This window comes from Cetorhinus maximus, chromosome 12 (assembly GCF_964194155.1).
Source record: "Cetorhinus maximus chromosome 12, sCetMax3.hap1.1, whole genome shotgun sequence".
Classification (NCBI taxonomy): Eukaryota; Metazoa; Chordata; class Chondrichthyes; order Lamniformes; family Cetorhinidae; genus Cetorhinus; species Cetorhinus maximus.
The window spans coordinates 81,921,641-81,947,559 of NC_135890.1; the positions used below are offsets into that span (position 1 = coordinate 81,921,641).

General features: G+C 51.4%; 1 protein-coding gene across 1 annotated transcript in view; it reads right to left on the minus strand.

Annotated features, from left to right (window-relative positions):
• The window catches only part of LOC144688000 (uncharacterized), a gene marked incomplete at its 5' end in the record, with an annotated part of 92,369 nt that overhangs the window by 60,239 nt on the left and 6,211 nt on the right, over nt 1-25,919 (minus strand). Inside the window, 4 exons of the mRNA XM_078554654.1 lie at nt 20,737-20,863; nt 21,065-21,150; nt 21,553-21,624; nt 22,186-22,283. Of these exons, the coding sequence (XP_078410780.1) occupies nt 20,737-20,863; nt 21,065-21,150; nt 21,553-21,624; nt 22,186-22,283 (383 nt within the window). The remainder of the gene's footprint in view (nt 1-20,736; nt 20,864-21,064; nt 21,151-21,552; nt 21,625-22,185; nt 22,284-25,919) is intronic.

The window sequence follows — 25,919 nt, forward strand, 5'->3', positions numbered from 1 at the left end:
GTTCAGTGGGTTCAGAGTGCGCAGTGGGTTCAGTGGGTTCAGTGGGTTCAGTGTGTTCAGTGTGTGCAGTGGGTTCAGTGGGTTCAGTGTGTGCAGCGGGTTCAGTTTTGTCAGTGGGTTCAGTGGGTTCAGTGTGTGCAATGCGTTCAGTGGGTTCAGTGTGTGCAGTTGGTTCAGTGGGTTCAGTGGGTTAAGTGGGTTCATTGTGTGCAGTTGGTTCAGTGGGTTCAGTGGGTCCAGTTTGTCCAGTGGTTTCAGTGGGTTCAGTCTGTGTAGTGGCTTCAGTGTGTTCAGTGTGTTCAGTGTGTTCAGTGGGTTCAGTGTGTGCAGTAGGCTCAGTCGGTTCAGTGCATTCAGTGTGTGCACTGGGTTCAGTGGGTTTCGTGGTTTCAGTGTGTGCAGTGGGTTCAGTGTATGCAGTGGGTTCAGTGGGTTTCGTGGTTTCATTGTGTGCAGTGGGTTCAGTGGGTTCAGTGCTTTCAGTGTGTGCAGTGGGTTCATTGGGTTCAGTGTGTGCAGTAGGTTCAGTGGGTTCAGTGTGTGCAGTAGGTTCAGTGTGTTCAGTGTGTGCAGTGGGTTCAGTGGGTTCAGTGGGTTCAGTGGGTTCAGTGGGTTTGGTGTGTGCAATAGGTTCAGTGGGTTCAGTGTGTGCAGTGGGTTCAGTGGGTTCAGTGGGTTCAGTATGTTCAGTGTGTTCAGTGTGTGCAGTAGGTTCAGTGGGTTCAGTCGGTTCAGTGTGTTCAGTGTGTGCAGTGTGTTCAGTGGGTTCAGTGTGTGCAGTTGGTTCAGAGGGTTCAGTAGGTTCAGTGTGTGCAGTGGGTTCAGTGTGTTCAGTGTGTGCAGTAGGTTCAGTGGGTTCAGTCGGTTCAGTGCATTCAGTGTGTGCATTGGGTTCCGTGTATGCACTGGGTTCAGTGGGTTTCGTTGTTTCAGTGTATGCAGTGGGTTCAGTGGGTTTCGTGGTTTCATTGTGTGCAGTGGGTTCAGTTGGTTCAGTGTGTGCAGTGGGTTCAGTGGGTTCAGTGTGTGCAGTCGGTTCAGTGGGTTCAGTGTGTGCAGTGGGTTCAGTGGGTTCAGTGGGTTCAGTGGGTTCAGTGCATTCAGTGTGTGCAGTGGGATCAGTGGGTTCAATGTGTGCAGTAGGTTCAGTGGGTTCAGTGTGTGCAGTGGGTTCAGTGGGTTCAGTGGGTTCAGCGGGTTTGGTGTGTGCAGGGGGTTCCGTGGGTTCAGTGGGTTCAGTGGGTTCAGTGGGTTCAATGGGTTCAGTGGTTTTGGTGTGTGCAGTAGGTTCAGTGGGTTCAGTGTGTGCAGTGGGTTCAGTGTGTTCAGTGGGTTCAGTGGGTTCAGTGTGTTCAGTGGGTTCATTGCGTTCAGTGGGTTCAGTGTGTGCAGTGGGTTCAGTGGGTTCAGTGGGTTCAGTGTGTTCAGTGGATTCAGTGTGTTCAGTGGGTTGAGTGGGTTCAGTGTGTTCAGTGTGTGCAGTGGGTTCAGTGGGTTCAGTGGGTTCAGTGTGTTCAGTGTGTGCAGTGGGTTCTGTGGTTTCAGTGTGTGCAGTGTGTTCAGTGTGTTCAGTGTGTGCAGTGGGTTCAGTGGGTTCAGTGGGTTCAGTGTGTTCAGTGTGTGCAGTGGGTTCAGTGTGTTCAGTGGGTTCATTGTGTGTAATGGGTTCAGTGTGTTCATTCTGTGCAGTGGGTTCAGTGGGTTCAGTGGGTTCAGTGTGTGCAGTGGGTTCAGTGTGTTCAGTGTGTGCAGTGGGTTCAGTGTGTTCAGTGGGTTCATTGTATGTAATGGGTTCAGTGTGTTCATTCTGTGCAGTGGGTTCAGTGGGTTCAGTGGGTTTATTGTGTGTAATGGGTTCAGTGTGTTCATTCTGTGCAGTGGGTTCAGTGGTTTCAGTGGGTTCAGTGTGTGCAGTGGGTTCAGTGGGTTCAGTGTGTGCAGTTGGTTCAGTGGGTTCAGTGGATTCAGTGTGTTCAGTGGGTTCAGTGTGTTCAGTGGGTTCAGTGGGTTCAGTGGGTTCAGTGTGTTCAGTGGGTTCAGTGGATTCAGTGTGTTCAGTGGGTTCGGTGTGTTCAGTGGGTTCAGTGTGTGCAGCGGGTTCAGTGTTGTCAGTGGGTTCAGTGGGTTCAGTGTGTGCAGCGGGTTCAGTGCTGTCAGTGAGTTCAGTGGGTTCAGTGGGTTCAGTGTGTTCAGTGGGTTCAGTGGGCTCAGTGTGTTCAGTGGGTTCTGTGTGTGCAGTGGGTTCAGTGTGTTCAGTGGGTTCAGTGTGTGCAGTGGGTTCAGTGTGTTCAGTGTGTTCAGTGTGTGCAGTGGGTTCAGTGTGTTCAGTGGGTTCTGTGGGTTCAGTGGTTTCAGTGGGTTCAGTGTGTTCAGTGGGTTCAGTGGGTTCAGTGGGTTCAGTGTGTGCAGTGGGTTCAGTGTGTTCAGTGTGTTCAGTGTGTGCAGTGGGTTCAGTGTGTTCAGTGGGTTCAGTGTGTGCAGTGGGTTCAGTGTGTTCAGTGGGTTCAGTGGTTTCAGTGTTTGCAGTGGGTTCAGTGGGTTCAGTGTGTGCAGCGGGTTCAGTGTTGTCAGTAGGTTCAGTGGGTTCAGTGTGTGCAATGCGTTCAGTGGGTTCAGTGTGTGAAGATTGTTCAGTGGGTTCAGTTGGTTCAGTGGGTTCAGTGGGTTCAGTGTGTCCAGTGGTTTCAGTGGGTTTAGTCTGTGTAGTGGCTTCAGTGTGTTCAGTGGGTTCAGTGTGTGCAGTTGGTTCAGCGGGTTCAGTGGGTTCAGTGTGTGCAGTGGGTTCAGTGGGTTCAGTGGGTTCAGTGTGTGCAGTAGGTTCAGTGTGTAAAGTGTGTGCAGTGGGTTCAGTGTGTGCAGTGGGTTCAGTGTGTGCAGTGGGTTCAGTGTGTAAAGTGTGTGCAGTGGGTTGAGTGTGTGCAGTGGATTCAGTGAGTTCAGTGTGTGCAGTGGCTTCAGTCGGTTCAGTGGGTGCAGTGGGTTCAGTGTGTTCAGTGTGTTCAGTGGGTTCAGTGTGTGCAGTGGCTTCAGTGTGTTCAGTGTGTTCAGTGGGTTCAGTGTGTGCAGTGGCTTCAGTGTGTTCAGTGTGTTCAGTGTGTGCAGTGAGTTCAGTGGGTTCAGTGGGTTCAGTGTGTTCATGTCTGCAGTGGGTTCAGTGTGTTCAGTGTGTTCAGTGGGTTCAGTGTGTGCAGTGGGCTCAGTGCGTTCAGTGGGTTCTGTGTGTGCAGTGGGTTCAGTGTGTTCAGTGGGCTCAGTGTGTGCAGTGGGTTCAGTTTGTTCAGTGTGTTCAGTGGGTTCAGTGTGTTCAGTGTGTGCAGTGGGTTCAGTCTGTGCAGTGGGTTCAGTGTGTGCAGTGGGTTCAGTGGGTTCAGTGTGTTCAGTGGGTTCAGTGGGTTTATTGTGTGCAGTGAGTTCAGTGGGTTCAGTGTGTTCAGTGGGTTCAGTGTGTGCAGTGGGTTCAATGTGTTCAGTGTGTTCAGTGTGTTCAGTGTGTTCAGTGGGTTCAGTGTGTTCAATGTGTTCAGTGGGTTCATTGTGTTCAGTGTGTTCAGTGTGTGCAGCGGGTTCAGTGTGTGCAGTGGGTTCAGTGGGTTCAGTGTGTGCAGTTCGTTCAGTGGGTTCATTCTGTGCAGTGGGTTCAGTGTGTTCAGTGGGTTCAGTGTGTTCAGTGGGTTCAGTGGGTTCAGTGTGTTCAGTGCGTTCAGTGTGTGCAGTGTGTTCAGTGGCTTTAGTGGGTTCAGTGTGTGCAGTGGGTTCAGTGGTTTCAGTGTGTGCAGTGGCTTCAGTGTGTTCAGTGTGTGCAGTGTGTTCAGTGGGTTCAGTTTGTGCAGTGGGTTCAGTGGTTTCAGTGTGTGCAGTGGGTTCAGTGGTTTCAGTGTGTTCAGTGGGTTCAGTGTGTGCATTGTGTTCAGTGGGTTCAGTTTGTGCAGTGGGTTCAGTGGGTTCAGTGTGTTCAGTGTGTGCAGAGGGTTCAGTGTGTTCAGTGGGTTCAGTGTGTTCAGTGTGTTCAGTGTGTTCAGTGGGTTCAGTGGGTTCAGTGTGTGCAGTGGGTTCAGTGGGTTCAGTGGGTTCAGTGTGTTCAGTGTGTGCAGTGGGTTCAGTGGTTTCAGTGTGTGCAGTGGGTTCAGTGGTTTCAGTGTGTGCAGTGTGTTCAGTGGGTTCAGTTTGTGCAGCGGGTTCAGTGGTTTCAGTATGTGCAGTGGGTTCAGTGGTTTCAGTGTGTTCAGTGGGTTCAGTGGGTTCAGTGTGTGCAGAGTGTTCAGTGGGTTCAGTTTGTGCAGTGGGTTCAGTGGGTTCAGTGTGTTCAGTGTGTGCAGAGGGTTCAGTGTGTTCAGTGGGTTCAGTGGGTTCAGTGTGTGCAGTGGGTTCAGTGGGTTCAGTGGGTTCAGTGGGTTCAGTGTGTGCAGTGGGTTCAGTGGGTTCAGTGTGTGCAGCGGGTTCAGTTTTGTCAGTGGGTTCAGTGGGTTCAGTGTGTGCAATGCGTTCAGTGGGTTCAGTGTGTGCAGTAGGTTCAGTGTGTAAAGTGTGTGCAGTGGGTTCAGTGTGTGCAGTGGGTTCAGTGTGTGCAGTGGGTTCAGTGTGTAAAGTGTGTGCAGTGGGTTGAGTGTGTGCAGTGGGTTCAGTGTGTGCAGTGGGTTCAGTGTGTGCAGTAGGTTCAGTGTGTGCAGTGGGCTCAGTGGGTTCAGTGGGTTCAGTGGGTTCAGTGTGTGCAGTAGGTTCAGTGTGTAAAGTGTGTGCAGTGGGTTCAGTGTGTGCAGTGGGTTCAGTGTGTGCAGTGGGTTCAGTGTGTGCAGCGGGTTCAGTGTTGTCAGTGGGTTCAGTGGGTTCAGTGTGTGCAGCGGGTTCAGTGCTGTCAGTGAGTTCAGTGGGTTCAGTGGGTTCAGTGTGTTCAGTGGGTTCAGTGGGCTCAGTGTGTTCAGTGGGTTCTGTGTGTGCAGTGGGTTCAGTGTGTTCAGTGGGTTCAGTGTGTGCAGTGGGTTCAGTGTGTTCAGTGTGTTCAGTGTGTGCAGTGGGTTCAGTGTGTTCAGTGGGTTCTGTGGGTTCAGTGGTTTCAGTGGGTTCAGTGTGTTCAGTGGGTTCAGTGGGTTCAGTGGGTTCAGTGTGTGCAGTGGGTTCAGTGTGTTCAGTGTGTTCAGTGTGTGCAGTGGGTTCAGTGTGTTCAGTGGGTTCAGTGTGTGCAGTGGGTTCAGTGTGTTCAGTGGGTTCAGTGGTTTCAGTGTTTGCAGTGGGTTCAGTGGGTTCAGTGTGTGCAGCGGGTTCAGTGTTGTCAGTAGGTTCAGTGGGTTCAGTGTGTGCAATGCGTTCAGTGGGTTCAGTGTGTGAAGATTGTTCAGTGGGTTCAGTTGGTTCAGTGGGTTCAGTGGGTTCAGTGTGTCCAGTGGTTTCAGTGGGTTTAGTCTGTGTAGTGGCTTCAGTGTGTTCAGTGGGTTCAGTGTGTGCAGTTGGTTCAGCGGGTTCAGTGGGTTCAGTGTGTGCAGTGGGTTCAGTGGGTTCAGTGGGTTCAGTGTGTGCAGTAGGTTCAGTGTGTAAAGTGTGTGCAGTGGGTTCAGTGTGTGCAGTGGGTTCAGTGTGTGCAGTGGGTTCAGTGTGTAAAGTGTGTGCAGTGGGTTGAGTGTGTGCAGTGGATTCAGTGAGTTCAGTGTGTGCAGTGGCTTCAGTCGGTTCAGTGGGTGCAGTGGGTTCAGTGTGTTCAGTGTGTTCAGTGGGTTCAGTGTGTGCAGTGGCTTCAGTGTGTTCAGTGTGTTCAGTGGGTTCAGTGTGTGCAGTGGCTTCAGTGTGTTCAGTGTGTTCAGTGTGTGCAGTGAGTTCAGTGGGTTCAGTGGGTTCAGTGTGTTCATGTCTGCAGTGGGTTCAGTGTGTTCAGTGTGTTCAGTGGGTTCAGTGTGTGCAGTGGGCTCAGTGCGTTCAGTGGGTTCTGTGTGTGCAGTGGGTTCAGTGTGTTCAGTGGGCTCAGTGTGTGCAGTGGGTTCAGTTTGTTCAGTGTGTTCAGTGGGTTCAGTGTGTTCAGTGTGTGCAGTGGGTTCAGTCTGTGCAGTGGGTTCAGTGTGTGCAGTGGGTTCAGTGGGTTCAGTGTGTTCAGTGGGTTCAGTGGGTTTATTGTGTGCAGTGAGTTCAGTGGGTTCAGTGTGTTCAGTGGGTTCAGTGTGTGCAGTGGGTTCAATGTGTTCAGTGTGTTCAGTGTGTTCAGTGTGTTCAGTGGGTTCAGTGTGTTCAATGTGTTCAGTGGGTTCATTGTGTTCAGTGTGTTCAGTGTGTGCAGCGGGTTCAGTGTGTGCAGTGGGTTCAGTGGGTTCAGTGTGTGCAGTTCGTTCAGTGGGTTCATTCTGTGCAGTGGGTTCAGTGTGTTCAGTGGGTTCAGTGTGTTCAGTGGGTTCAGTGGGTTCAGTGTGTTCAGTGCGTTCAGTGTGTGCAGTGTGTTCAGTGGCTTTAGTGGGTTCAGTGTGTGCAGTGGGTTCAGTGGTTTCAGTGTGTGCAGTGGCTTCAGTGTGTTCAGTGTGTGCAGTGTGTTCAGTGGGTTCAGTTTGTGCAGTGGGTTCAGTGGTTTCAGTGTGTGCAGTGGGTTCAGTGGTTTCAGTGTGTTCAGTGGGTTCAGTGTGTGCATTGTGTTCAGTGGGTTCAGTTTGTGCAGTGGGTTCAGTGGGTTCAGTGTGTTCAGTGTGTGCAGAGGGTTCAGTGTGTTCAGTGGGTTCAGTGTGTTCAGTGTGTTCAGTGTGTTCAGTGGGTTCAGTGGGTTCAGTGTGTGCAGTGGGTTCAGTGGGTTCAGTGGGTTCAGTGTGTTCAGTGTGTGCAGTGGGTTCAGTGGTTTCAGTGTGTGCAGTGGGTTCAGTGGTTTCAGTGTGTGCAGTGTGTTCAGTGGGTTCAGTTTGTGCAGCGGGTTCAGTGGTTTCAGTATGTGCAGTGGGTTCAGTGGTTTCAGTGTGTTCAGTGGGTTCAGTGGGTTCAGTGTGTGCAGAGTGTTCAGTGGGTTCAGTTTGTGCAGTGGGTTCAGTGGGTTCAGTGTGTTCAGTGTGTGCAGAGGGTTCAGTGTGTTCAGTGGGTTCAGTGGGTTCAGTGTGTGCAGTGGGTTCAGTGGGTTCAGTGGGTTCAGTGGGTTCAGTGTGTGCAGTGGGTTCAGTGGGTTCAGTGTGTGCAGCGGGTTCAGTTTTGTCAGTGGGTTCAGTGGGTTCAGTGTGTGCAATGCGTTCAGTGGGTTCAGTGTGTGCAGTAGGTTCAGTGTGTAAAGTGTGTGCAGTGGGTTCAGTGTGTGCAGTGGGTTCAGTGTGTGCAGTGGGTTCAGTGTGTAAAGTGTGTGCAGTGGGTTGAGTGTGTGCAGTGGGTTCAGTGTGTGCAGTGGGTTCAGTGTGTGCAGTAGGTTCAGTGTGTGCAGTGGGCTCAGTGGGTTCAGTGGGTTCAGTGGGTTCAGTGTGTGCAGTAGGTTCAGTGTGTAAAGTGTGTGCAGTGGGTTCAGTGTGTGCAGTGGGTTCAGTGTGTGCAGTGGGTTCAGTGTGTGCACTGGGTTCAGTGTGTGCAGTGGGTTCAGTGTGTGCAGTGGGTTCATTGGTTTTAGTTGGTTCAGTGTGTACAGTGGGTTCAGTGTGTGCAGTGGGTTCAGTGTGTTCAGTGTGTGCAGTGGGTTTAGTGGGTTCAGTGTGTTCAGTGTGTTCAGTGAGTTCAGTGGGTTCAGTGTGTTCAGTGTGTTCAGTGGGTTCAGTGTGTTCAATGTGTTCAGTGGGTTCATTGTGTTCAGTGTGTTCAGTGTGTGCAGTGGGTTCAGTGTGTGCAGTGGGTTCAGTGGGTTCAGTGTGTGCAGTTCGTTCAGTGGGTTCATTCTGTGCAGTGGGTTCAGTGTGTGCACTGGGTTCAGTGTGTGCAGTGGGTTCAGTGTTTGCAGTGGGTTCATTGGGTTTAGTGGGTTCAGTGTGTACAGTGGGTTCAGTGTGTGCAGTGGGTTCAGTGTGTGCAGTGTGTTCATTGGGTTTAGTGGGTTCAGTGTGTACAGTGGGTTCAGTGTGTGCAGTGGGTTCAGTGTGTGCAGTAGGTTCAGTGTGTGCAGTGGATTCAGTGAGTTCAGTGTGTTCAGTGTGTGCAGTGGGTTCAGTGGGTTCAGTATGTGCAGTGTGTTCAGTGGGTTCAGTTTGTGCATTGGGTTCATTGGTTTCAGTCTGTGCAGTGGGTTCAGTGGTTTCAGTGTGTTCAGTGGGTTCAGTGTGTGCATTGTGTTCAGTGGGTTCAGTTTGTGCAGTGGGTTCAGTGGGTTCAGTGTGTTCAGTGTGTGCAGAGGGTTCAGTGTGTTCAGTGGGTTCAGTGGGTTCAGTGTGTTCAGTGTGTTCAGTGGGTTCAGTGGGTTCAGTGTGTGCAGTGGGTTCAGTGGGTTCAGTGGGTTCAGTGTGTTCAGTGTGTGCTGTGGGTTCAGTTGTTTCAGTGTGTGCAGTGGGTTCAGTGGTTTCAGTGTGTGCAGTGTGTTCAGTGGGTTCTCATTGTGCAGTGGGTTCAGTGGTTTCAGTGTGTGCAGTGGGTTCAGTGGTTTCAGTGTGTTCAGTGGGTTCAGTGGGTTCAGTGTGTGCAGAGTGTTCAGTGGGTTCAGTTTGTGCAGTGGGTTCAGTGGGTTCAGTGTGTTCAGTGTGTGCAGAGTGTTCAGTGTGTTCAGTGGGTTCAGTGGGTTCAGAGTGCGCAGTGGGTTCAGTGGGTTCAGTGGGTTCAGTGTGTTCAGTGTGTGCAGTGGGTTCAGTGGGTTCAGTGTGTGCAGCGGGTTCAGTTTTGTCAGTGGGTTCAGTGGGTTCAGTGTGTGCAATGCGTTCAGTGGGTTCAGTGTGTGCAGTTGGTTCAGTGGGTTCAGTGGGTTAAGTGGGTTCATTGTGTGCAGTTGGTTCAGTGGGTTCAGTGGGTCCAGTTTGTCCAGTGGTTTCAGTGAGTTCAGTCTGTGTAGTGGCTTCAGTGTGTTCAGTGTGTTCAGTGTGTTCAGTGGGTTCAGTGTGTGCAGTAGGCTCAGTCGGTTCAGTGCATTCAGTGTGTGCACTGGGTTCAGTGGGTTTCGTGGTTTCAGTGTGTGCAGTGGGTTCAGTGTATGCAGTGGGTTCAGTGGGTTTCGTGGTTTCATTGTGTGCAGTGGGTTCAGTGGGTTCAGTGCTTTCAGTGTGTGCAGTGGGTTCATTGGGTTCAGTGTGTGCAGTAGGTTCAGTGGGTTCAGTGTGTGCAGTAGGTTCAGTGTGTTCAGTGTGTGCAGTGGGTTCAGTGGGTTCAGTGGGTTCAGTGGGTTCAGTGGGTTTGGTGTGTGCAATAGGTTCAGTGGGTTCAGTGTGTGCAGTGGGTTCAGTGGGTTCACTGGGTTCAGTATGTTCAGTGTTTTCAGTGTGTGCAGTAGGTTCAGTGGGTTCAGTCGGTTCAGTGTGTTCAGTGTGTGCAGTGTGTTCAGTGGGTTCAGTGTGTGCAGTTGGTTCAGAGGGTTCAGTAGGTTCAGTGTGTGCAGTGGGTTCAGTGTGTTCAGTGTGTGCAGTACGTTCAGTGGGTTCAGTCGGTTCAGTGCATTCAGTGTGTGCATTGGGTTCCGTGTATGCACTGGGTTCAGTGGGTTTCGTTGTTTCAGTGTATGCAGTGGGTTCAGTGGGTTTCGTGGTTTCATTGTGTGCAGTGGGTTCAGTTGGTTCAGTGTGTGCAGTGGGTTCAGTGGGTTCAGTGTGTGCAGTCGGTTCAGTGGGTTCAGTGTGTGCAGTGGGTTCAGTGGGTTCAGTGGGTTCAGTGGGTTCAGTGCATTCAGTGTGTGCAGTGGGATCAGTGGGTTCAATGTGTGCAGTAGGTTCAGTGGGTTCAGTGTGTGCAGTGGGTTCAGTGGGTTCAGTGGGTTCAGCGGGTTTGGTGTGTGCAGTGGGTTCCGTGGGTTCAGTGGGTTCAGTGGGTTCAATGGGTTCAGTGGTTTTGGTGTGTGCAGTAGGTTCAGTGGGTTCAGTGTGTGCAGTGGGTTCAGTGTGTTCAGTGGGTTCAGTGGGTTCAGTGTGTTCAGTGGGTTCATTGCGTTCAGTGGGTTCAGTGTGTGCAGTGGGTTCAGTGGGTTCAGTGGGTTCAGTGTGTTCAGTGGATTCAGTGTGTTCAGTGGGTTGAGTGGGTTCAGTGTGTTCAGTGTGTGCAGTGGGTTCAGTGGGTTCAGTGGGTTCAGTGTGTTCAGTGTGTGCAGTGGGTTCTGTGTGTTCAGTGTGTGCAGTGTGTTCAGTGTGTTCAGTGTGTGCAGTGGGTTCAGTGGGTTCAGTGGGTTCAGTGTGTTCAGTGTGTGCAGTGGGTTCAGTGTGTTCAGTGGGTTCATTGTGTGTAATGGGTTCAGTGTGTTCATTCTGTGCAGTGGGTTCAGTGGGTTCAGTGGGTTCAGTGTGTGCAGTGGGTTCAGTGTGTTCAGTGTGTGCAGTGGGTTCAGTGTGTTCAGTGGGTTCATTGTATGTAATGGGTTCAGTGTGTTCATTCTGTGCAGTGGGTTCAGTGGGTTCAGTGGGTTTATTGTGTGTAATGGGTTCAGTGTGTTCATTCTGTGCAGTGGGTTCAGTGGTTTCAGTGGGTTCAGTGTGTGCAGTGGGTTCAGTGGGTTCAGTGTGTGCAGTTGGTTCAGTGGGTTCAGTGGATTCAGTGTGTTCAGTGGGTTCAGTGTGTTCAGTGGGTTCAGTGGGTTCAGTGGGTTCAGTGTGTTCAGTGGGTTCAGTGGATTCAGTGTGTTCAGTGGGTTCGGTGTGTTCAGTGGGTTCAGTGTGTGCAGCGGGTTCAGTGTTGTCAGTGGGTTCAGTGGGTTCAGTGTGTGCAGCGGGTTCAGTGCTGTCAGTGAGTTCAGTGGGTTCAGTGGGTTCAGTGTGTTCAGTGGGTTCAGTGGGCTCAGTGTGTTCAGTGGGTTCTGTGTGTGCAGTGGGTTCAGTGTGTTCAGTGGGTTCAGTGTGTGCAGTGGGTTCAGTGTGTTCAGTGTGTTCAGTGTGTGCAGTGGGTTCAGTGTGTTCAGTGGGTTCTGTGGGTTCAGTGGTTTCAGTGGGTTCAGTGTGTTCAGTGGGTTCAGTGGGTTCAGTGGGTTCAGTGTGTGCAGTGGGTTCAGTGTGTTCAGTGTGTTCAGTGTGTGCAGTGGGTTCAGTGTGTTCAGTGGGTTCAGTGTGTGCAGTGGGTTCAGTGTGTTCAGTGGGTTCAGTGGTTTCAGTGTTTGCAGTGGGTTCAGTGGGTTCAGTGTGTGCAGCGGGTTCAGTGTTGTCAGTAGGTTCAGTGGGTTCAGTGTGTGCAATGCGTTCAGTGGGTTCAGTGTGTGAAGATTGTTCAGTGGGTTCAGTTGGTTCAGTGGGTTCAGTGGGTTCAGTGTGTCCAGTGGTTTCAGTGGGTTTAGTCTGTGTAGTGGCTTCAGTGTGTTCAGTGGGTTCAGTGTGTGCAGTTGGTTCAGCGGGTTCAGTGGGTTCAGTGTGTGCAGTGGGTTCAGTGGGTTCAGTGGGTTCAGTGTGTGCAGTAGGTTCAGTGTGTAAAGTGTGTGCAGTGGGTTCAGTGTGTGCAGTGGGTTCAGTGTGTGCAGTGGGTTCAGTGTGTAAAGTGTGTGCAGTGGGTTGAGTGTGTGCAGTGGATTCAGTGAGTTCAGTGTGTGCAGTGGCTTCAGTCGGTTCAGTGGGTGCAGTGGGTTCAGTGTGTTCAGTGTGTTCAGTGGGTTCAGTGTGTGCAGTGGCTTCAGTGTGTTCAGTGTGTTCAGTGGGTTCAGTGTGTGCAGTGGCTTCAGTGTGTTCAGTGTGTTCAGTGTGTGCAGTGAGTTCAGTGGGTTCAGTGGGTTCAGTGTGTTCATGTCTGCAGTGGGTTCAGTGTGTTCAGTGTGTTCAGTGGGTTCAGTGTGTGCAGTGGGCTCAGTGCGTTCAGTGGGTTCTGTGTGTGCAGTGGGTTCAGTGTGTTCAGTGGGCTCAGTGTGTGCAGTGGGTTCAGTTTGTTCAGTGTGTTCAGTGGGTTCAGTGTGTTCAGTGTGTGCAGTGGGTTCAGTCTGTGCAGTGGGTTCAGTGTGTGCAGTGGGTTCAGTGGGTTCAGTGTGTTCAGTGGGTTCAGTGGGTTTATTGTGTGCAGTGAGTTCAGTGGGTTCAGTGTGTTCAGTGGGTTCAGTGTGTGCAGTGGGTTCAATGTGTTCAGTGTGTTCAGTGTGTTCAGTGTGTTCAGTGGGTTCAGTGTGTTCAATGTGTTCAGTGGGTTCATTGTGTTCAGTGTGTTCAGTGTGTGCAGCGGGTTCAGTGTGTGCAGTGGGTTCAGTGGGTTCAGTGTGTGCAGTTCGTTCAGTGGGTTCATTCTGTGCAGTGGGTTCAGTGTGTTCAGTGGGTTCAGTGTGTTCAGTGGGTTCAGTGGGTTCAGTGTGTTCAGTGCGTTCAGTGTGTGCAGTGTGTTCAGTGGCTTTAGTGGGTTCAGTGTGTGCAGTGGGTTCAGTGGTTTCAGTGTGTGCAGTGGCTTCAGTGTGTTCAGTGTGTGCAGTGTGTTCAGTGGGTTCAGTTTGTGCAGTGGGTTCAGTGGTTTCAGTGTGTGCAGTGGGTTCAGTGGTTTCAGTGTGTTCAGTGGGTTCAGTGTGTGCATTGTGTTCAGTGGGTTCAGTTTGTGCAGTGGGTTCAGTGGGTTCAGTGTGTTCAGTGTGTGCAGAGGGTTCAGTGTGTTCAGTGGGTTCAGTGTGTTCAGTGTGTTCAGTGTGTTCAGTGGGTTCAGTGGGTTCAGTGTGTGCAGTGGGTTCAGTGGGTTCAGTGGGTTCAGTGTGTTCAGTGTGTGCAGTGGGTTCAGTGGTTTCAGTGTGTGCAGTGGGTTCAGTGGTTTCAGTGTGTGCAGTGTGTTCAGTGGGTTCAGTTTGTGCAGCGGGTTCAGTGGTTTCAGTATGTGCAGTGGGTTCAGTGGTTTCAGTGTGTTCAGTGGGTTCAGTGGGTTCAGTGTGTGCAGAGTGTTCAGTGGGTTCAGTTTGTGCAGTGGGTTCAGTGGGTTCAGTGTGTTCAGTGTGTGCAGAGGGTTCAGTGTGTTCAGTGGGTTCAGTGGGTTCAGTGTGTGCAGTGGGTTCAGTGGGTTCAGTGGGTTCAGTGGGTTCAGTGTGTGCAGTGGGTTCAGTGGGTTCAGTGTGTGCAGCGGGTTCAGTTTTGTCAGTGGGTTCAGTGGGTTCAGTGTGTGCAATGCGTTCAGTGGGTTCAGTGTGTGCAGTAGGTTCAGTGTGTAAAGTGTGTGCAGTGGGTTCAGTGTGTGCAGTGGGTTCAGTGTGTGCAGTGGGTTCAGTGTGTAAAGTGTGTGCAGTGGGTTGAGTGTGTGCAGTGGGTTCAGTGTGTGCAGTGGGTTCAGTGTGTGCAGTAGGTTCAGTGTGTGCAGTGGGCTCAGTGGGTTCAGTGGGTTCAGTGGGTTCAGTGTGTGCAGTAGGTTCAGTGTGTAAAGTGTGTGCAGTGGGTTCAGTGTGTGCAGTGGGTTCAGTGTGTGCAGTGGGTTCAGTGTGTGCACTGGGTTCAGTGTGTGCAGTGGGTTCAGTGTGTGCAGTGGGTTCATTGGTTTTAGTTGGTTCAGTGTGTACAGTGGGTTCAGTGTGTGCAGTGGGTTCAGTGTGTTCAGTGTGTGCAGTGGGTTTAGTGGGTTCAGTGTGTTCAGTGTGTTCAGTGAGTTCAGTGGGTTCAGTGTGTTCAGTGTGTTCAGTGGGTTCAGTGTGTTCAATGTGTTCAGTGGGTTCATTGTGTTCAGTGTGTTCAGTGTGTGCAGTGGGTTCAGTGTGTGCAGTGGGTTCAGTGGGTTCAGTGTGTGCAGTTCGTTCAGTGGGTTCATTCTGTGCAGTGGGTTCAGTGTGTGCACTGGGTTCAGTGTGTGCAGTGGGTTCAGTGTTTGCAGTGGGTTCATTGGGTTTAGTGGGTTCAGTGTGTACAGTGGGTTCAGTGTGTGCAGTGGGTTCAGTGTGTGCAGTGTGTTCATTGGGTTTAGTGGGTTCAGTGTGTACAGTGGGTTCAGTGTGTGCAGTGGGTTCAGTGTGTGCAGTAGGTTCAGTGTGTGCAGTGGATTCAGTGAGTTCAGTGTGTTCAGTGTGTGCAGTGGGTTCAGTGTGTACAGTGGGTTCAGTGTGTGCAGTGGGTTCAGTGTGTGCAGTGGGTTCAGTGGGTTCAGTGTGTTCAGTGTGTGCAGTGGCTTCAGTCGGTTCAGTGGGTGCAGTGGGTTCAGTGTGTTCAGTGTGTTCAGTGGGTTCAGTGTGTGCAGTGGCTTCAGTGTGTTCAGTGTGTTCAGTGGGTTCAGTGTGTGCAGTGGCTTCAGTGTGTTCAGTGTGTTCAGTGTGTGCAGTGAGTTCAGTGGGTTCAGTGGGTTCAGTGTGTTCATGTCTGCAGTGGGTTCAGTGTGTTCAGTGTGTTCAGTGGGTTCAGTGTGTGCAGTGGGCTCAGTGCGTTCAGTGGGTTCTGTGTGTGCAGTGGGTTCAGTGTGTTCAGTGGGCTCAGTGTGTGCAGTGGGTTCAGTTTGTTCAGTGTGTTCAGTGGGTTCAGTGTGTTCAGTGTGTGCAGTGGGTTCAGTCTGTGCAGTGGGTTCAGTGTGTGCAGTGGGTTCAGTGGGTTCAGTGTGTTCAGTGGGTTCAGTGGGTTTATTGTGTGCAGTGAGTTCAGTGGGTTCAGTGTGTTCAGTGGGTTCAGTGTGTGCAGTGGGTTCAATGTGTTCAGTGTGTTCAGTGTGTTCAGTGTGTTCAGTGGGTTCAGTGTGTTCAATGTGTTCAGTGGGTTCATTGTGTTCAGTGTGTTCAGTGTGTGCAGCGGGTTCAGTGTGTGCAGTGGGTTCAGTGGGTTCAGTGTGTGCAGTTCGTTCAGTGGGTTCATTCTGTGCAGTGGGTTCAGTGTTTTCAGTGGGTTCAGTGTGTTCAGTGGGTTCAGTGGGTTCAGTGTGTTCAGTGCGTTCAGTGTGTGCAGTGTGTTCAGTGGCTTTAGTGGGTTCAGTGTGTGCAGTGGGTTCAGTGGTTTCAGTGTGTGCAGTGGCTTCAGTGTGTTCAGTGTGTGCAGTGTGTTCAGTGGGTTCAGTTTGTGCAGTGGGTTCAGTGGTTTCAGTGTGTGCAGTGGGTTCAGTGGTTTCAGTGTGTTCAGTGGGTTCAGTGTGTGCATTGTGTTCAGTGGGTTCAGTTTGTGCAGTGGGTTCAGTGGGTTCAGTGTGTTCAGTGTGTGCAGAGGGTTCAGTGTGTTCAGTGGGTTCAGTGTGTTCAGTGTGTTCAGTGTGTTCAGTGGGTTCAGTGGGTTCAGTGTGTGCAGTGGGTTCAGTGGGTTCAGTGGGTTCAGTGTGTTCAGTGTGTGCAGTGGGTTCAGTGGTTTCAGTGTGTGCAGTGGGTTCAGTGGTTTCAGTGTGTGCAGTGTGTTCAGTGGGTTCAGTTTGTGCAGCGGGTTCAGTGGTTTCAGTATGTGCAGTGGGTTCAGTGGTTTCAGTGTGTTCAGTGGGTTCAGTGGGTTCAGTGTGTGCAGAGTGTTCAGTGGGTTCAGTTTGTGCAGTGGGTTCAGTGGGTTCAGTGTGTTCAGTGTGTGCAGAGGGTTCAGTGTGTTCAGTGGGTTCAGTGGGTTCAGTGTGTGCAGTGGGTTCAGTGGGTTCAGTGGGTTCAGTGGGTTCAGTGTGTGCAGTGGGTTCAGTGGGTTCAGTGTGTGCAGCGGGTTCAGTTTTGTCAGTGGGTTCAGTGGGTTCAGTGTGTGCAATGCGTTCAGTGGGTTCAGTGTGTGCAGTAGGTTCAGTGTGTAAAGTGTGTGCAGTGGGTTCAGTGTGTGCAGTGGGTTCAGTGTGTGCAGTGGGTTCAGTGTGTAAAGTGTGTGCAGTGGGTTGAGTGTGTGCAGTGGGTTCAGTGTGTGCAGTGGGTTCAGTGTGTGCAGTAGGTTCAGTGTGTGCAGTGGGCTCAGTGGGTTCAGTGGGTTCAGTGGGTTCAGTGTGTGCAGTAGGTTCAGTGTGTAAAGTGTGTGCAGTGGGTTCAGTGTGTGCAGTGGGTTCAGTGTGTGCAGTGGGTTCAGTGTGTGCACTGGGTTCAGTGTGTGCAGTGGGTTCAGTGTGTGCAGTGGGTTCATTGGTTTTAGTTGGTTCAGTGTGTACAGTGGGTTCAGTGTGTGCAGTGGGTTCAGTGTGTTCAGTGTGTGCAGTGGGTTTAGTGGGTTCAGTGTGTTCAGTGTGTTCAGTGAGTTCAGTGGGTTCAGTGTGCGCAGTGGGTTCAGTGTGTTCAGTGTGTTCAGTGTGTTCAGTGTGCGCAGTGGGTTCAGTGTGTTCAGTGGGTTCAGTGTGCGCAGTGTTTTCAGTGGGTTCAGTGTGTTCAGTGTGTTCAGTGGGTTCAGTGTGTGCAGTGGGTTCAGTGTGTTCAATGTGTTCAGTGGGTTCAATGTGTTCAGTGTGTTCAGTGTGTGCAGTGGGTTCAGTGTGTGCAGTGGGTTCAGTGGGTTCAGTGTGTGCAGTTCGTTCAGTGGGTTCATTCTGTGCAGTGGGTTCAGTGTGTGCACTGGGTTCAGTGTGTGCAGTGCGTTCAGTGTTTGCAGTGGGTTCATTGGGTTTAGTGGGTTCAGTGTGTACAGTGGGTTCAGTGTGTGCAGTGGGTTCAGTGTGTGCAGTGTGTTCATTGGGTTTAGTGGGTTCAGTGTGTACAGTGGGTTCAGTGTGTGCAGTGGGTTCAGTGTGTGCAGTAGGTTCAGTGTGTGCAGTGGATTCAGTGAGTTCAGTGTGTGCAGTGGGTTCAGTGTGTTCAGTGGGTTCAGTGTGTTCAGTGTGTGCAGTGGGTTCAGTCTGTGCAGTGGGTTCAGTGTGTGCAGTGGGTTCAGTGGGTTCAGTGTGTTCAGTGGGTTCAGTGGGTTTATTGTGTGCAGTGAGTTCAGTGGGTTCAGTGTGTTCAGTGGGTTCAGTGTGTGCAGTGGGTTCAATGAGTTCAGTGGGTTCATTGTGTTCAGTGGGTTCAGTGTGTGCAGTGGGTTCAATGTGTTCAGTGTGTTCAGTGTGTTCAGTGTGTTCAGTGGGTTCAGTGTGTTCAATGTGTTCAGTGGGTTCATTGTGTTCAGTGTGTTCAGTGTGTGCAGCGGGTTCAGTGTGTGCAGTGGGTTCAGTGGGTTCAGTGTGTGCAGTTCGTTCAGTGGGTTCATTCTGTGCAGTGGGTTCAGTGTGTTCAGTGGGTTCAGTGTGTTCAGTGGGTTCAGTGGGTTCAGTGTGTTCAGTGCGTTCAGTGTGTGCAGTGTGTTCAGTGGCTTTAGTGGGTTCAGTGTGTGCAGTGGGTTCAGTGGTTTCAGTGTGTGCAGTGGCTTCAGTGTGTTCAGTGTGTGCAGTGTGTTCAGTGGGTTCAGTTTGTGCAGTGGGTTCAGTGGTTTCAGTGTGTGCAGTGGGTTCAGTGGTTTCAGTGTGTTCAGTGGGTTCAGTGTGTGCATTGTGTTCAGTGGGTTCAGTTTGTGCAGTGGGTTCAGTGGGTTCAGTGTGTTCAGTGTGTGCAGAGGGTTCAGTGTGTTCAGTGGGTTCAGTGTGTTCAGTGTGTTCAGTGTGTTCAGTGGGTTCAGTGGGTTCAGTGTGTGCAGTGGGTTCAGTGGGTTCAGTGGGTTCAGTGTGTTCAGTGTGTGCAGTGGGTTCAGTGGTTTCAGTGTGTGCAGTGGGTTCAGTGGTTTCAGTGTGTGCAGTGTGTTCAGTGGATTCAGTTTGTGCAGCGGGTTCAGTGGTTTCAGTATGTGCAGTGGGTTCAGTGGTTTCAGTGTGTTCAGTGGGTTCAGTGGGTTCAGTGTGTGCAGAGTGTTCAGTGGGTTCAGTTTGTGCAGTGGGTTCAGTGGGTTCAGTGTGTTCAGTGTGTGCAGAGGGTTCAGTGTGTTCAGTGGGTTCAGTGGGTTCAGTGTGTGCAGTGGGTTCAGTGGGTTCAGTGGGTTCAGTGGGTTCAGTGTGTGCAGTGGGTTCAGTGGGTTCAGTGTGTGCAGCGGGTTCAGTTTTGTCAGTGGGTTCAGTGGGTTCAGTGTGTGCAATGCGTTCAGTGGGTTCAGTGTGTGCAGTAGGTTCAGTGTGTAAAGTGTGTGCAGTGGGTTCAGTGTGTGCAGTGGGTTCAGTGTGTGCAGTGGGTTCAGTGTGTAAAGTGTGTGCAGTGGGTTGAGTGTGTGCAGTGGGTTCAGTGTGTGCAGTGGGTTCAGTGTGTGCAGTAGGTTCAGTGTGTGCAGTGGGCTCAGTGGGTTCAGTGGGTTCAGTGGGTTCAGTGTGTGCAGTAGGTTCAGTGTGTAAAGTGTGTGCAGTGGGTTCAGTGTGTGCAGTGGGTTCAGTGTGTGCAGTGGGTTCAGTGTGTGCACTGGGTTCAGTGTGTGCAGTGGGTTCAGTGTGTGCAGTGGGTTCATTGGTTTTAGTTGGTTCAGTGTGTACAGTGGGTTCAGTGTGTGCAGTGGGTTCAGTGTGTTCAGTGTGTGCAGTGGGTTTTGTGGGTTCAGTGTGTTCAGTGTGTTCAGTGTGTTCAGTGGGTTCAGTGTGCGCAGTGGGTTCAGTGTGTTCAGTGTGTTCAGTGTGTTCAGTGTGTTCAGTGTGCGCAGTGGGTTCAGTGTGTTCAGTGGGTTCAGTGTGCGCAGTGTTTTCAGTGGGTTCAGTGTGTTCAGTGTGTTCAGTGGGTTCAGTGTGTGCAGTGGGTTCAGTGTGTTCAGTGTGTTCAGTGGGTTCAGTGTGTTCAATGTGTTCAGTGGGTTCATTGTGTTCAGTGTGTTCAGTGTGTGCAGTGGGTTCAGTGGTTTCAGTGTGTTCAGTGGGTTCAGTGTGTGCATTGTGTTCAGTGGGTTCAGTTTGTGCAGTGGGTTCAGTGGGTTCAGTGTGTTCAGTGTGTGCAGAGGGTTCAGTGTGTTCAGTGGGTTCAGTGTGTTCAGTGTGTTCAGTGTGTTCAGTGGGTTCAGTGGGTTCAGTGTGTGCAGTGGGTTCAGTGGGTTCAGTGGGTTCAGTGTGTTCAGTGTGTGCAGTGGGTTCAGTGGTTTCAGTGTGTGCAGTGGGTTCAGTGGTTTCAGTGTGTGCAGTGTGTTCAGTGGGTTCAGTTTGTGCAGCGGGTTCAGTGGTTTCAGTATGTGCAGTGGGTTCAGTGGTTTCAGTGTGTTCAGTGGGTTCAGTGGGTTCAGTGTGTGCAGAGTGTTCAGTGGGTTCAGTTTGTGCAGTGGGTTCAGTGGGTTCAGTGTGTTCAGTGTGTGCAGAGGGTTCAGTGTGTTCAGTGGGTTCAGTGGGTTCAGTGTGTGCAGTGGGTTCAGTGGGTTCAGTGGGTTCAGTGGGTTCAGTGTGTGCAGTGGGTTCAGTGGGTTCAGTGTGTGCAGCGGGTTCAGTTTTGTCAGTGGGTTCAGTGGGTTCAGTGTGTGCAATGCGTTCAGTGGGTTCAGTGTGTGCAGTTGGTTCAGTGGGTTAAGTGGGTTCATTGTGTGCAGTTGGTTCAGTGGGTTCAGTGTGTTCAGTGGGTTCAGTGTGTGCAGTGTGTTCAGTGGCTTTAGTGGGTTCAGTGTGTGCAGTGGGTTCAGTGGTTTCAGTGTGTGCAGTGGGTTCAGTGGGTTCAGTATGTGCAGTGTGTTCAGTGGGTTCAGTTTGTGCATTGGTTTCATTGGTTTCAGTCTGTGCAGTGGGTTCAGTGGTTTCAGTGTGTTCAGTGGGTTCAGTGTGTGCATTGTGTTCAGTAGGTTCAGTTTGTGCAGTGGGTTCAGTCGGTTCAGTGTGTTCAGTGTGTGCAGAGGGTTCAGTGTGTTCAGTGGGTTCAGTGGGTTCAGTGTGTTCAGTGTGTTCAGTGGGTTCAGTGGGTTCAGTGTGTGCAGTGCGTTCAGTGGGTTCAGTGGGTTCAGTGTGTTCAGTGTGTGCTGTGGGTTCAGTTGTTTCAGTGTGTGCAGTGGGTTCAGTGGTTTCAGTGTGTGCAGTGTGTTCAGTGGGTTCTCATTGTGCAGTGGGTTCAGTGGTTTCAGTGTGTGCAGTGGGTTCAGTGGTTTCAGTGTGTTCAGTGGGTTCAGTGGGTTCAGTGTGTGCAGAGTGTTCAGTGGGTTCAGTTTGTGCAGTGGGTTCAGTGGGTTCAGTGTGTTCAGTGTGTGCAGAGGGTTCAGTGTGTTCAGTGGGTTCAGTGGGTTCAGAGTGCGCAGTGGGTTCAGTGGGTTCAGTGGGTTCAGTGTGTTCAGTGTGTGCAGTGGGTTCAGTGGGTTCAGTGTGTGCAGCGGGTTCAGTTTTGTCAGTGGGTTCAGTGGGTTCAGTGTGTGCAATGCGTTCAGTGGGTTCAGTGTGTGCAGTTGGTTCAGTGGGTTCAGTGGGTTAAGTGGGTTCATTGTGTGCAGTTGGTTCAGTGGGTTCAGTGGGTCCAGTTTGTCCAGTGGTTTCAGTGGGTTCAGTCTGTGTAGTGGCTTCAGTGTGTTCAGTGTGTTCAGTGTGTTCAGTGGGTTCAGTGTGTGCAGTAGGTTCAGTCAGTTCAGTGCATTCAGTGTGTGCACTGGGTTCAGTGGGTTTCGTGGTTTCAGTGTGTGCAGTGGGTTCAGTGTATGCAGTGGGTTCAGTGGGTTTCGTGGTTTCATTGTGTGCAGTGGGTTCAGTGGGTTCAGTGCTTTCAGTGTGTGCAGTGGGTTCATTGGGTTCAGTGTGTGCAGTAGGTTCAGTGGGTTCAGTGTGTGCAGTAGGTTCAGTGTGTTCAGTGTGTGCAGTGGGTTCAGTGGGTTCAGTGGGTTCAGTGGGTTCAGTGGGTTTGGTGTGTGCAATAGGTTCAGTGGGTTCAGTGTGTGCAGTGGGTTCAGTGGGTTCAGTGGGTTCAGTATGTTCAGTGTGTTCAGTGTGTGCAGTAGGTTCAGTGGGTTCAGTCGGTTCAGTGTGTTCAGTGTGTGCAGTGTGTTCAGTGGGTTCAGTGTGTGCAGTTGGTTCAGAGGGTTCAGTAGGTTCAGTGTGTGCAGTGGGTTCAGTGTGTTCAGTGTGTGCAGTACGTTCAGTGGGTTCAGTCGGTTCAGTGCATTCAGTGTGTGCATTGGGTTCCGTGTATGCACTGGGTTCAGTGGGTTTCGTTGTTTCAGTGTATGCAGTGGGTTCAGTGGGTTTCGTGGTTTCATTGTGTGCAGTGGGTTCAGTTGGTTCAGTGTGTGCAGTGGGTTCAGTGGGTTCAGTGTGTGCAGTCGGTTCAGTGGGTTCAGTGTGTGCAGTGGGTTCAGTGGGTTCAGTGGGTTCAGTGGGTTCAGTGCATTCAGTGTGTGCAGTGGGATCAGTGGGTTCAATGTGTGCAGTAGGTTCAGTGGGTTCAGTGTGTGCAGTGGGTTCAGTGGGTTCAGTGGGTTCAGCGGGTTTGGTGTGTGCAGTGGGTTCCGTGGGTTCAGTGGGTTCAGTGGGTTCAATGGGTTCAGTGGTTTTGGTGTGTGCAGTAGGTTCAGTGGGTTCAGTGTGTGCAGTGGGTTCAGTGTGTTCAGTGGGTTCAGTGGGTTCAGTGTGTTCAGTGGGTTCATTGCGTTCAGTGGGTTCAGTGTGTGCAGTGGGTTCAGTGGGTTCAGTGGGTTCAGTGTGTTCAGTGGATTCAGTGTGTTCAGTGGGTTGAGTGGGTTCAGTGTGTTCAGTGTGTGCAGTGGGTTCAGTGGGTTCAGTGGGTTCAGTGTGTTCAGTGTGTGCAGTGGGTTCTGTGTGTTCAGTGTGTGCAGTGTGTTCAGTGTGTTCAGTGTGTGCAGTGGGTTCAGTGGGTTCAGTGGGTTCAGTGTGTTCAGTGTGTGCAGTGGGTTCAGTGTGTTCAGTGGGTTCATTGTGTGTAATGGGTTCAGTGTGTTCATTCTGTGCAGTGGGTTCAGTGGGTTCAGTGGGTTCAGTGTGTGCAGTGGGTTCAGTGTGTTCAGTGTGTGCAGTGGGTTCAGTGTGTTCAGTGGGTTCATTGTATGTAATGGGTTCAGTGTGTTCATTCTGTGCAGTGGGTTCAGTGGGTTCAGTGGGTTTATTGTGTGTAATGGGTTCAGTGTGTTCATTCTGTGCAGTGGGTTCAGTGGTTTCAGTGGGTTCAGTGTGTGCAGTGGGTTCAGTGGGTTCAGTGTGTGCAGTTGGTTCAGTGGGTTCAGTGGATTCAGTGTGTTCAGTGGGTTCAGTGTGTTCAGTGGGTTCAGTGGGTTCAGTGGGTTCAGTGTGTTCAGTGGGTTCAGTGGATTCAGTGTGTTCAGTGGGTTCGGTGTGTTCAGTGGGTTCAGTGTGTGCAGCGGGTTCAGTGTTGTCAGTGGGTTCAGTGGGTTCAGTGTGTGCAGCGGGTTCAGTGCTGTCAGTGAGTTCAGTGGGTTCAGTGGGTTCAGTGTGTTCAGTGGGTTCAGTGGGCTCAGTGTGTTCAGTGGGTTCTGTGTGTGCAGTGGGTTCAGTGTGTTCAGTGGGTTCAGTGTGTGCAGTGGGTTCAGTGTGTTCAGTGTGTTCAGTGTGTGCAGTGGGTTCAGTGTGTTCAGTGGGTTCTGTGGGTTCAGTGGTTTCAGTGGGTTCAGTGTGTTCAGTGGGTTCAGTGGGTTCAGTGGGTTCAGTGTGTGCAGTGGGTTCAGTGTGTTCAGTGTGTTCAGTGTGTGCAGTGGGTTCAGTGTGTTCAGTGGGTTCAGTGTGTGCAGTGGGTTCAGTGTGTTCAGTGGGTTCAGTGGTTTCAGTGTTTGCAGTGGGTTCAGTGGGTTCAGTGTGTGCAGCGGGTTCAGTGTTGTCAGTAGGTTCAGTGGGTTCAGTGTGTGCAATGCGTTCAGTGGGTTCAGTGTGTGAAGATTGTTCAGTGGGTTCAGTTGGTTCAGTGGGTTCAGTGGGTTCAGTGTGTCCAGTGGTTTCAGTGGGTTTAGTCTGTGTAGTGGCTTCAGTGTGTTCAGTGGGTTCAGTGTGTGCAGTTGGTTCAGCGGGTTCAGTGGGTTCAGTGTGTGCAGTGGGTTCAGTGGGTTCAGTGGGTTCAGTGTGTGCAGTAGGTTCAGTGTGTAAAGTGTGTGCAGTGGGTTCAGTGTGTGCAGTGGGTTCAGTGTGTGCAGTGGGTTCAGTGTGTAAAGTGTGTGCAGTGGGTTGAGTGTGTGCAGTGGATTCAGTGAGTTCAGTGTGTGCAGTGGCTTCAGTCGGTTCAGTGGGTGCAGTGGGTTCAGTGTGTTCAGTGTGTTCAGTGGGTTCAGTGTGTGCAGTGGCTTCAGTGTGTTCAGTGTGTTCAGTGGGTTCAGTGTGTGCAGTGGGTTCAGTGGGTTCAGTGGGTTCAGTGTGTGCAGTGGGTTCAGTGGGTTCAGTGGGTTCAGTGGGTTTGGTGTGTGCAGTGGGTTCAGTGGGTTCAGTGGGTTCAGTGGTTTCAGTGTGTGCAGTGGGTTCAGTGGGTTCAGTGCGTTCAATGTGTTCAGTGGGTTCAGTGTGTGCAGTGGGTTCAGTGGGTTCAGTGGGTTCAGTGTGTTCAGTGGATTCAGTGTGTTCAGTGGGTTCAGTGTGTTCAGTGTGTTCACTGGCTTTAGTGGGTTCAGTGTGTGCAGTGGTTTCAGTGGTTTCAGTGTGTGCAGTGGGTTCAGTGGGTTCAGTATGTGCAGTGTGTTCAGTGGGTTCAGTTTGTGCAGTGGGTTCAGTGGTTTCAGTGTGTGCAGTGGGTTCAGTGGTTTCAGTGTGTTCAGTGGGTTCAGTGTGTGCATTGTGTTCAGTGGGTTCAGTTTGTGCAGTGGGTTCAGTGGGTTCAGTGTGTTCAGTGTGTGCAGAGGGTTCAGTGTGTTCAGTGGGTTCAGTGGGTTCAGTGTGTTCAGTGTGTTCAGTGGGTTCAGTGGGTTCAGTGTGTGCAGTGGGTTCAGTGGGTTCAGTGGGTTCAGTGTGTTCAGTGTGTGCTGTGGGTTCAGTTGTTTCAGTGTGTGCAGTGGGTTCAGTGGTTTCAGTGTGTGCAGTGTGTTCAGTGGGTTCTCATTGTGCAGTGGGTTCAGTGGTTTCAGTGTGTGCAGTGGGTTCAGTGGTTTCAGTGTGTTCAGTGGGTTCAGTGGGTTCAGTGTGTGCAGAGTGTTCAGTGGGTTCAGTTTGTGCAGTGGGTTCAGTGGGTTCAGTGTGTTCAGTGTGTGCAGAGGGTTCAGTGTGTTCAGTGGGTTCAGTGGGTTCAGAGTGCGCAGTGGGTTCAGTGGGTTCAGTGGGTTCAGTGTGTTCAGTGTGTGCAGTGGGTTCAGTGGGTTCAGTGTGTGCAGCGGGTTCAGTTTTGTCAGTGGGTTCAGTGGGTTCAGTGTGTGCAATGCGTTCAGTGGGTTCAGTGTGTGCAGTTGGTTCAGTGGGTTCAGTGGGTTAAGTGGGTTCATTGTGTGCAGTTGGTTCAGTGGGTTCAGTGGGTCCAGTTTGTCCAGTGGTTTCAGTGGGTTCAGTCTGTGTAGTGGCTTCAGTGTGTTCAGTGTGTTCAGTGTGTTCAGTGGGTTCAGTGTGTGCAGTAGGTTCAGTCGGTTCAGTGCATTCAGTGTGTGCACTGGGTTCAGTGGGTTTCGTGGTTTCAGTGTGTGCAGTGGGTTCAGTGTATGCAGTGGGTTCAGTGGGTTTCGTGGTTTCATTGTGTGCAGTGGGTTCAGTGGGTTCAGTGCTTTCAGTGTGTGCAGTGGGTTCATTGGGTTCAGTGTGTGCAGTAGGTTCAGTGGGTTCAGTGTGTGCAGTAGGTTCAGTGTGTTCAGTGTGTGCAGTGGGTTCAGTGGGTTCAGTGGGTTCAGTGGGTTCAGTGGGTTTGGTGTGTGCAATAGGTTCAGTGGGTTCAGTGTGTGCAGTGGGTTCAGTGGGTTCAGTGGGTTCAGTATGTTCAGTGTGTTCAGTGTGTGCAGTAGGTTCAGTGGGTTCAGTCGGTTCAGTGTGTTCAGTGTGTGCAGTGTGTTCAGTGGGTTCAGTGTGTGCAGTGGGTTCAGTAGGTTCAGTGTGTGCAGTGGGTTCAGTGTGTTCAGTGTGTGCAGTACGTTCAGTGGGTACAGTCGGTTCAGTGCATTCAGTGTGTGCATTGGGTTCCGTGTATGCACTGGGTTCAGTGGGTTTCGTTGTTTCAGTGTATGCAGTGGGTTCAGTGGGTTTCGTGGTTTCATTGTGTGCAGTGGGTTCAGTTGGTTCAGTGTGTGCAGTGGGTTCAGTGGGTTCAGTGTGTGCAGTCGGTTCAGTGGGTTCAGTGTGTGCAGTGTGTTCAGTGGGTTCAGTGGGTTCAGTGGGTTCAGTGCATTCAGTGTGTGCAGTGGGATCAGTGGGTTCAATGTGTGCAGTAGGTTCAGTGGGTTCAGTGTGTGCAGTGGGTTCAGTGGGTTCAGTGGGTTCAGCGGGTTTGGTGTGTGCAGTGGGTTCCGTGGGTTCAGTGGGTTCAGTGGGTTCAGTGGGTTCAGTGGTTTTGGTGTGTGCAGTAGGTTCAGTGGGTTCAGTGTGTGCAGTGGGTTCAGTGTGTTCAGTGGGTTCAGTGGGTTCAGTGTGTTCAGTGGGTTCATTGCGTTCAGTGGGTTCAGTGTGTGCAGTGGGTTCAGTGGGTTCAGTGGGTTCAGTGTGTTCAGTGGATTCAGTGTGTTCAGTGGGTTGAGTGGGTTCAGTGTGTTCAGTGTGTGCAGTGGGTTCAGTGTGTTCAGTGGGTTCATTGTGTGTAATGGGTTCAGTGTGTTCATTCTGTGCAGTGGGTTCAGTGGGTTCAGTGTGTTCAGTGTGTGCAGTGGGTTCAGTGTGTTCAGTGTGTGCAGTGGGTTCAGTGTGTTCAGTGGGTTCATTGTATGTAATGGGTTCATTGTGTGTAATGGGTTCAGTGTGTTCATTCTGTGCAGTGGGTTCAGTGGGTTCAGTGGGTTCAGTGTGTGCAGTGGGTTCAGTGTGTTCAGTGTGTGCAGTGGGTTCAGTGTGTTCAGTGGGTTCATTGTATGTAATGGGTTCAGTGTGTTCATTCTGTGCAGTGGGTTCAGTGGGTTCAGTGGGTTTATTGTGTGTAATGGGTTCAGTGTGTTCATTCTGTGCAGTGGGTTCAGTGGGTTCAGTGGGTTCAGTGTGTGCAGTGGGTTCAGTGGGTTCAGTGTGTGCAGTTGGTTCAGTGGGTTCAGTGGGTTCAGTGTGTTCAGTGGGTTCAGTGTGTTCAGTGGGTTCAGTGGGTTCAGTGGGTTCAGTGTGTTCAGTGGGTTCAGTGGGTT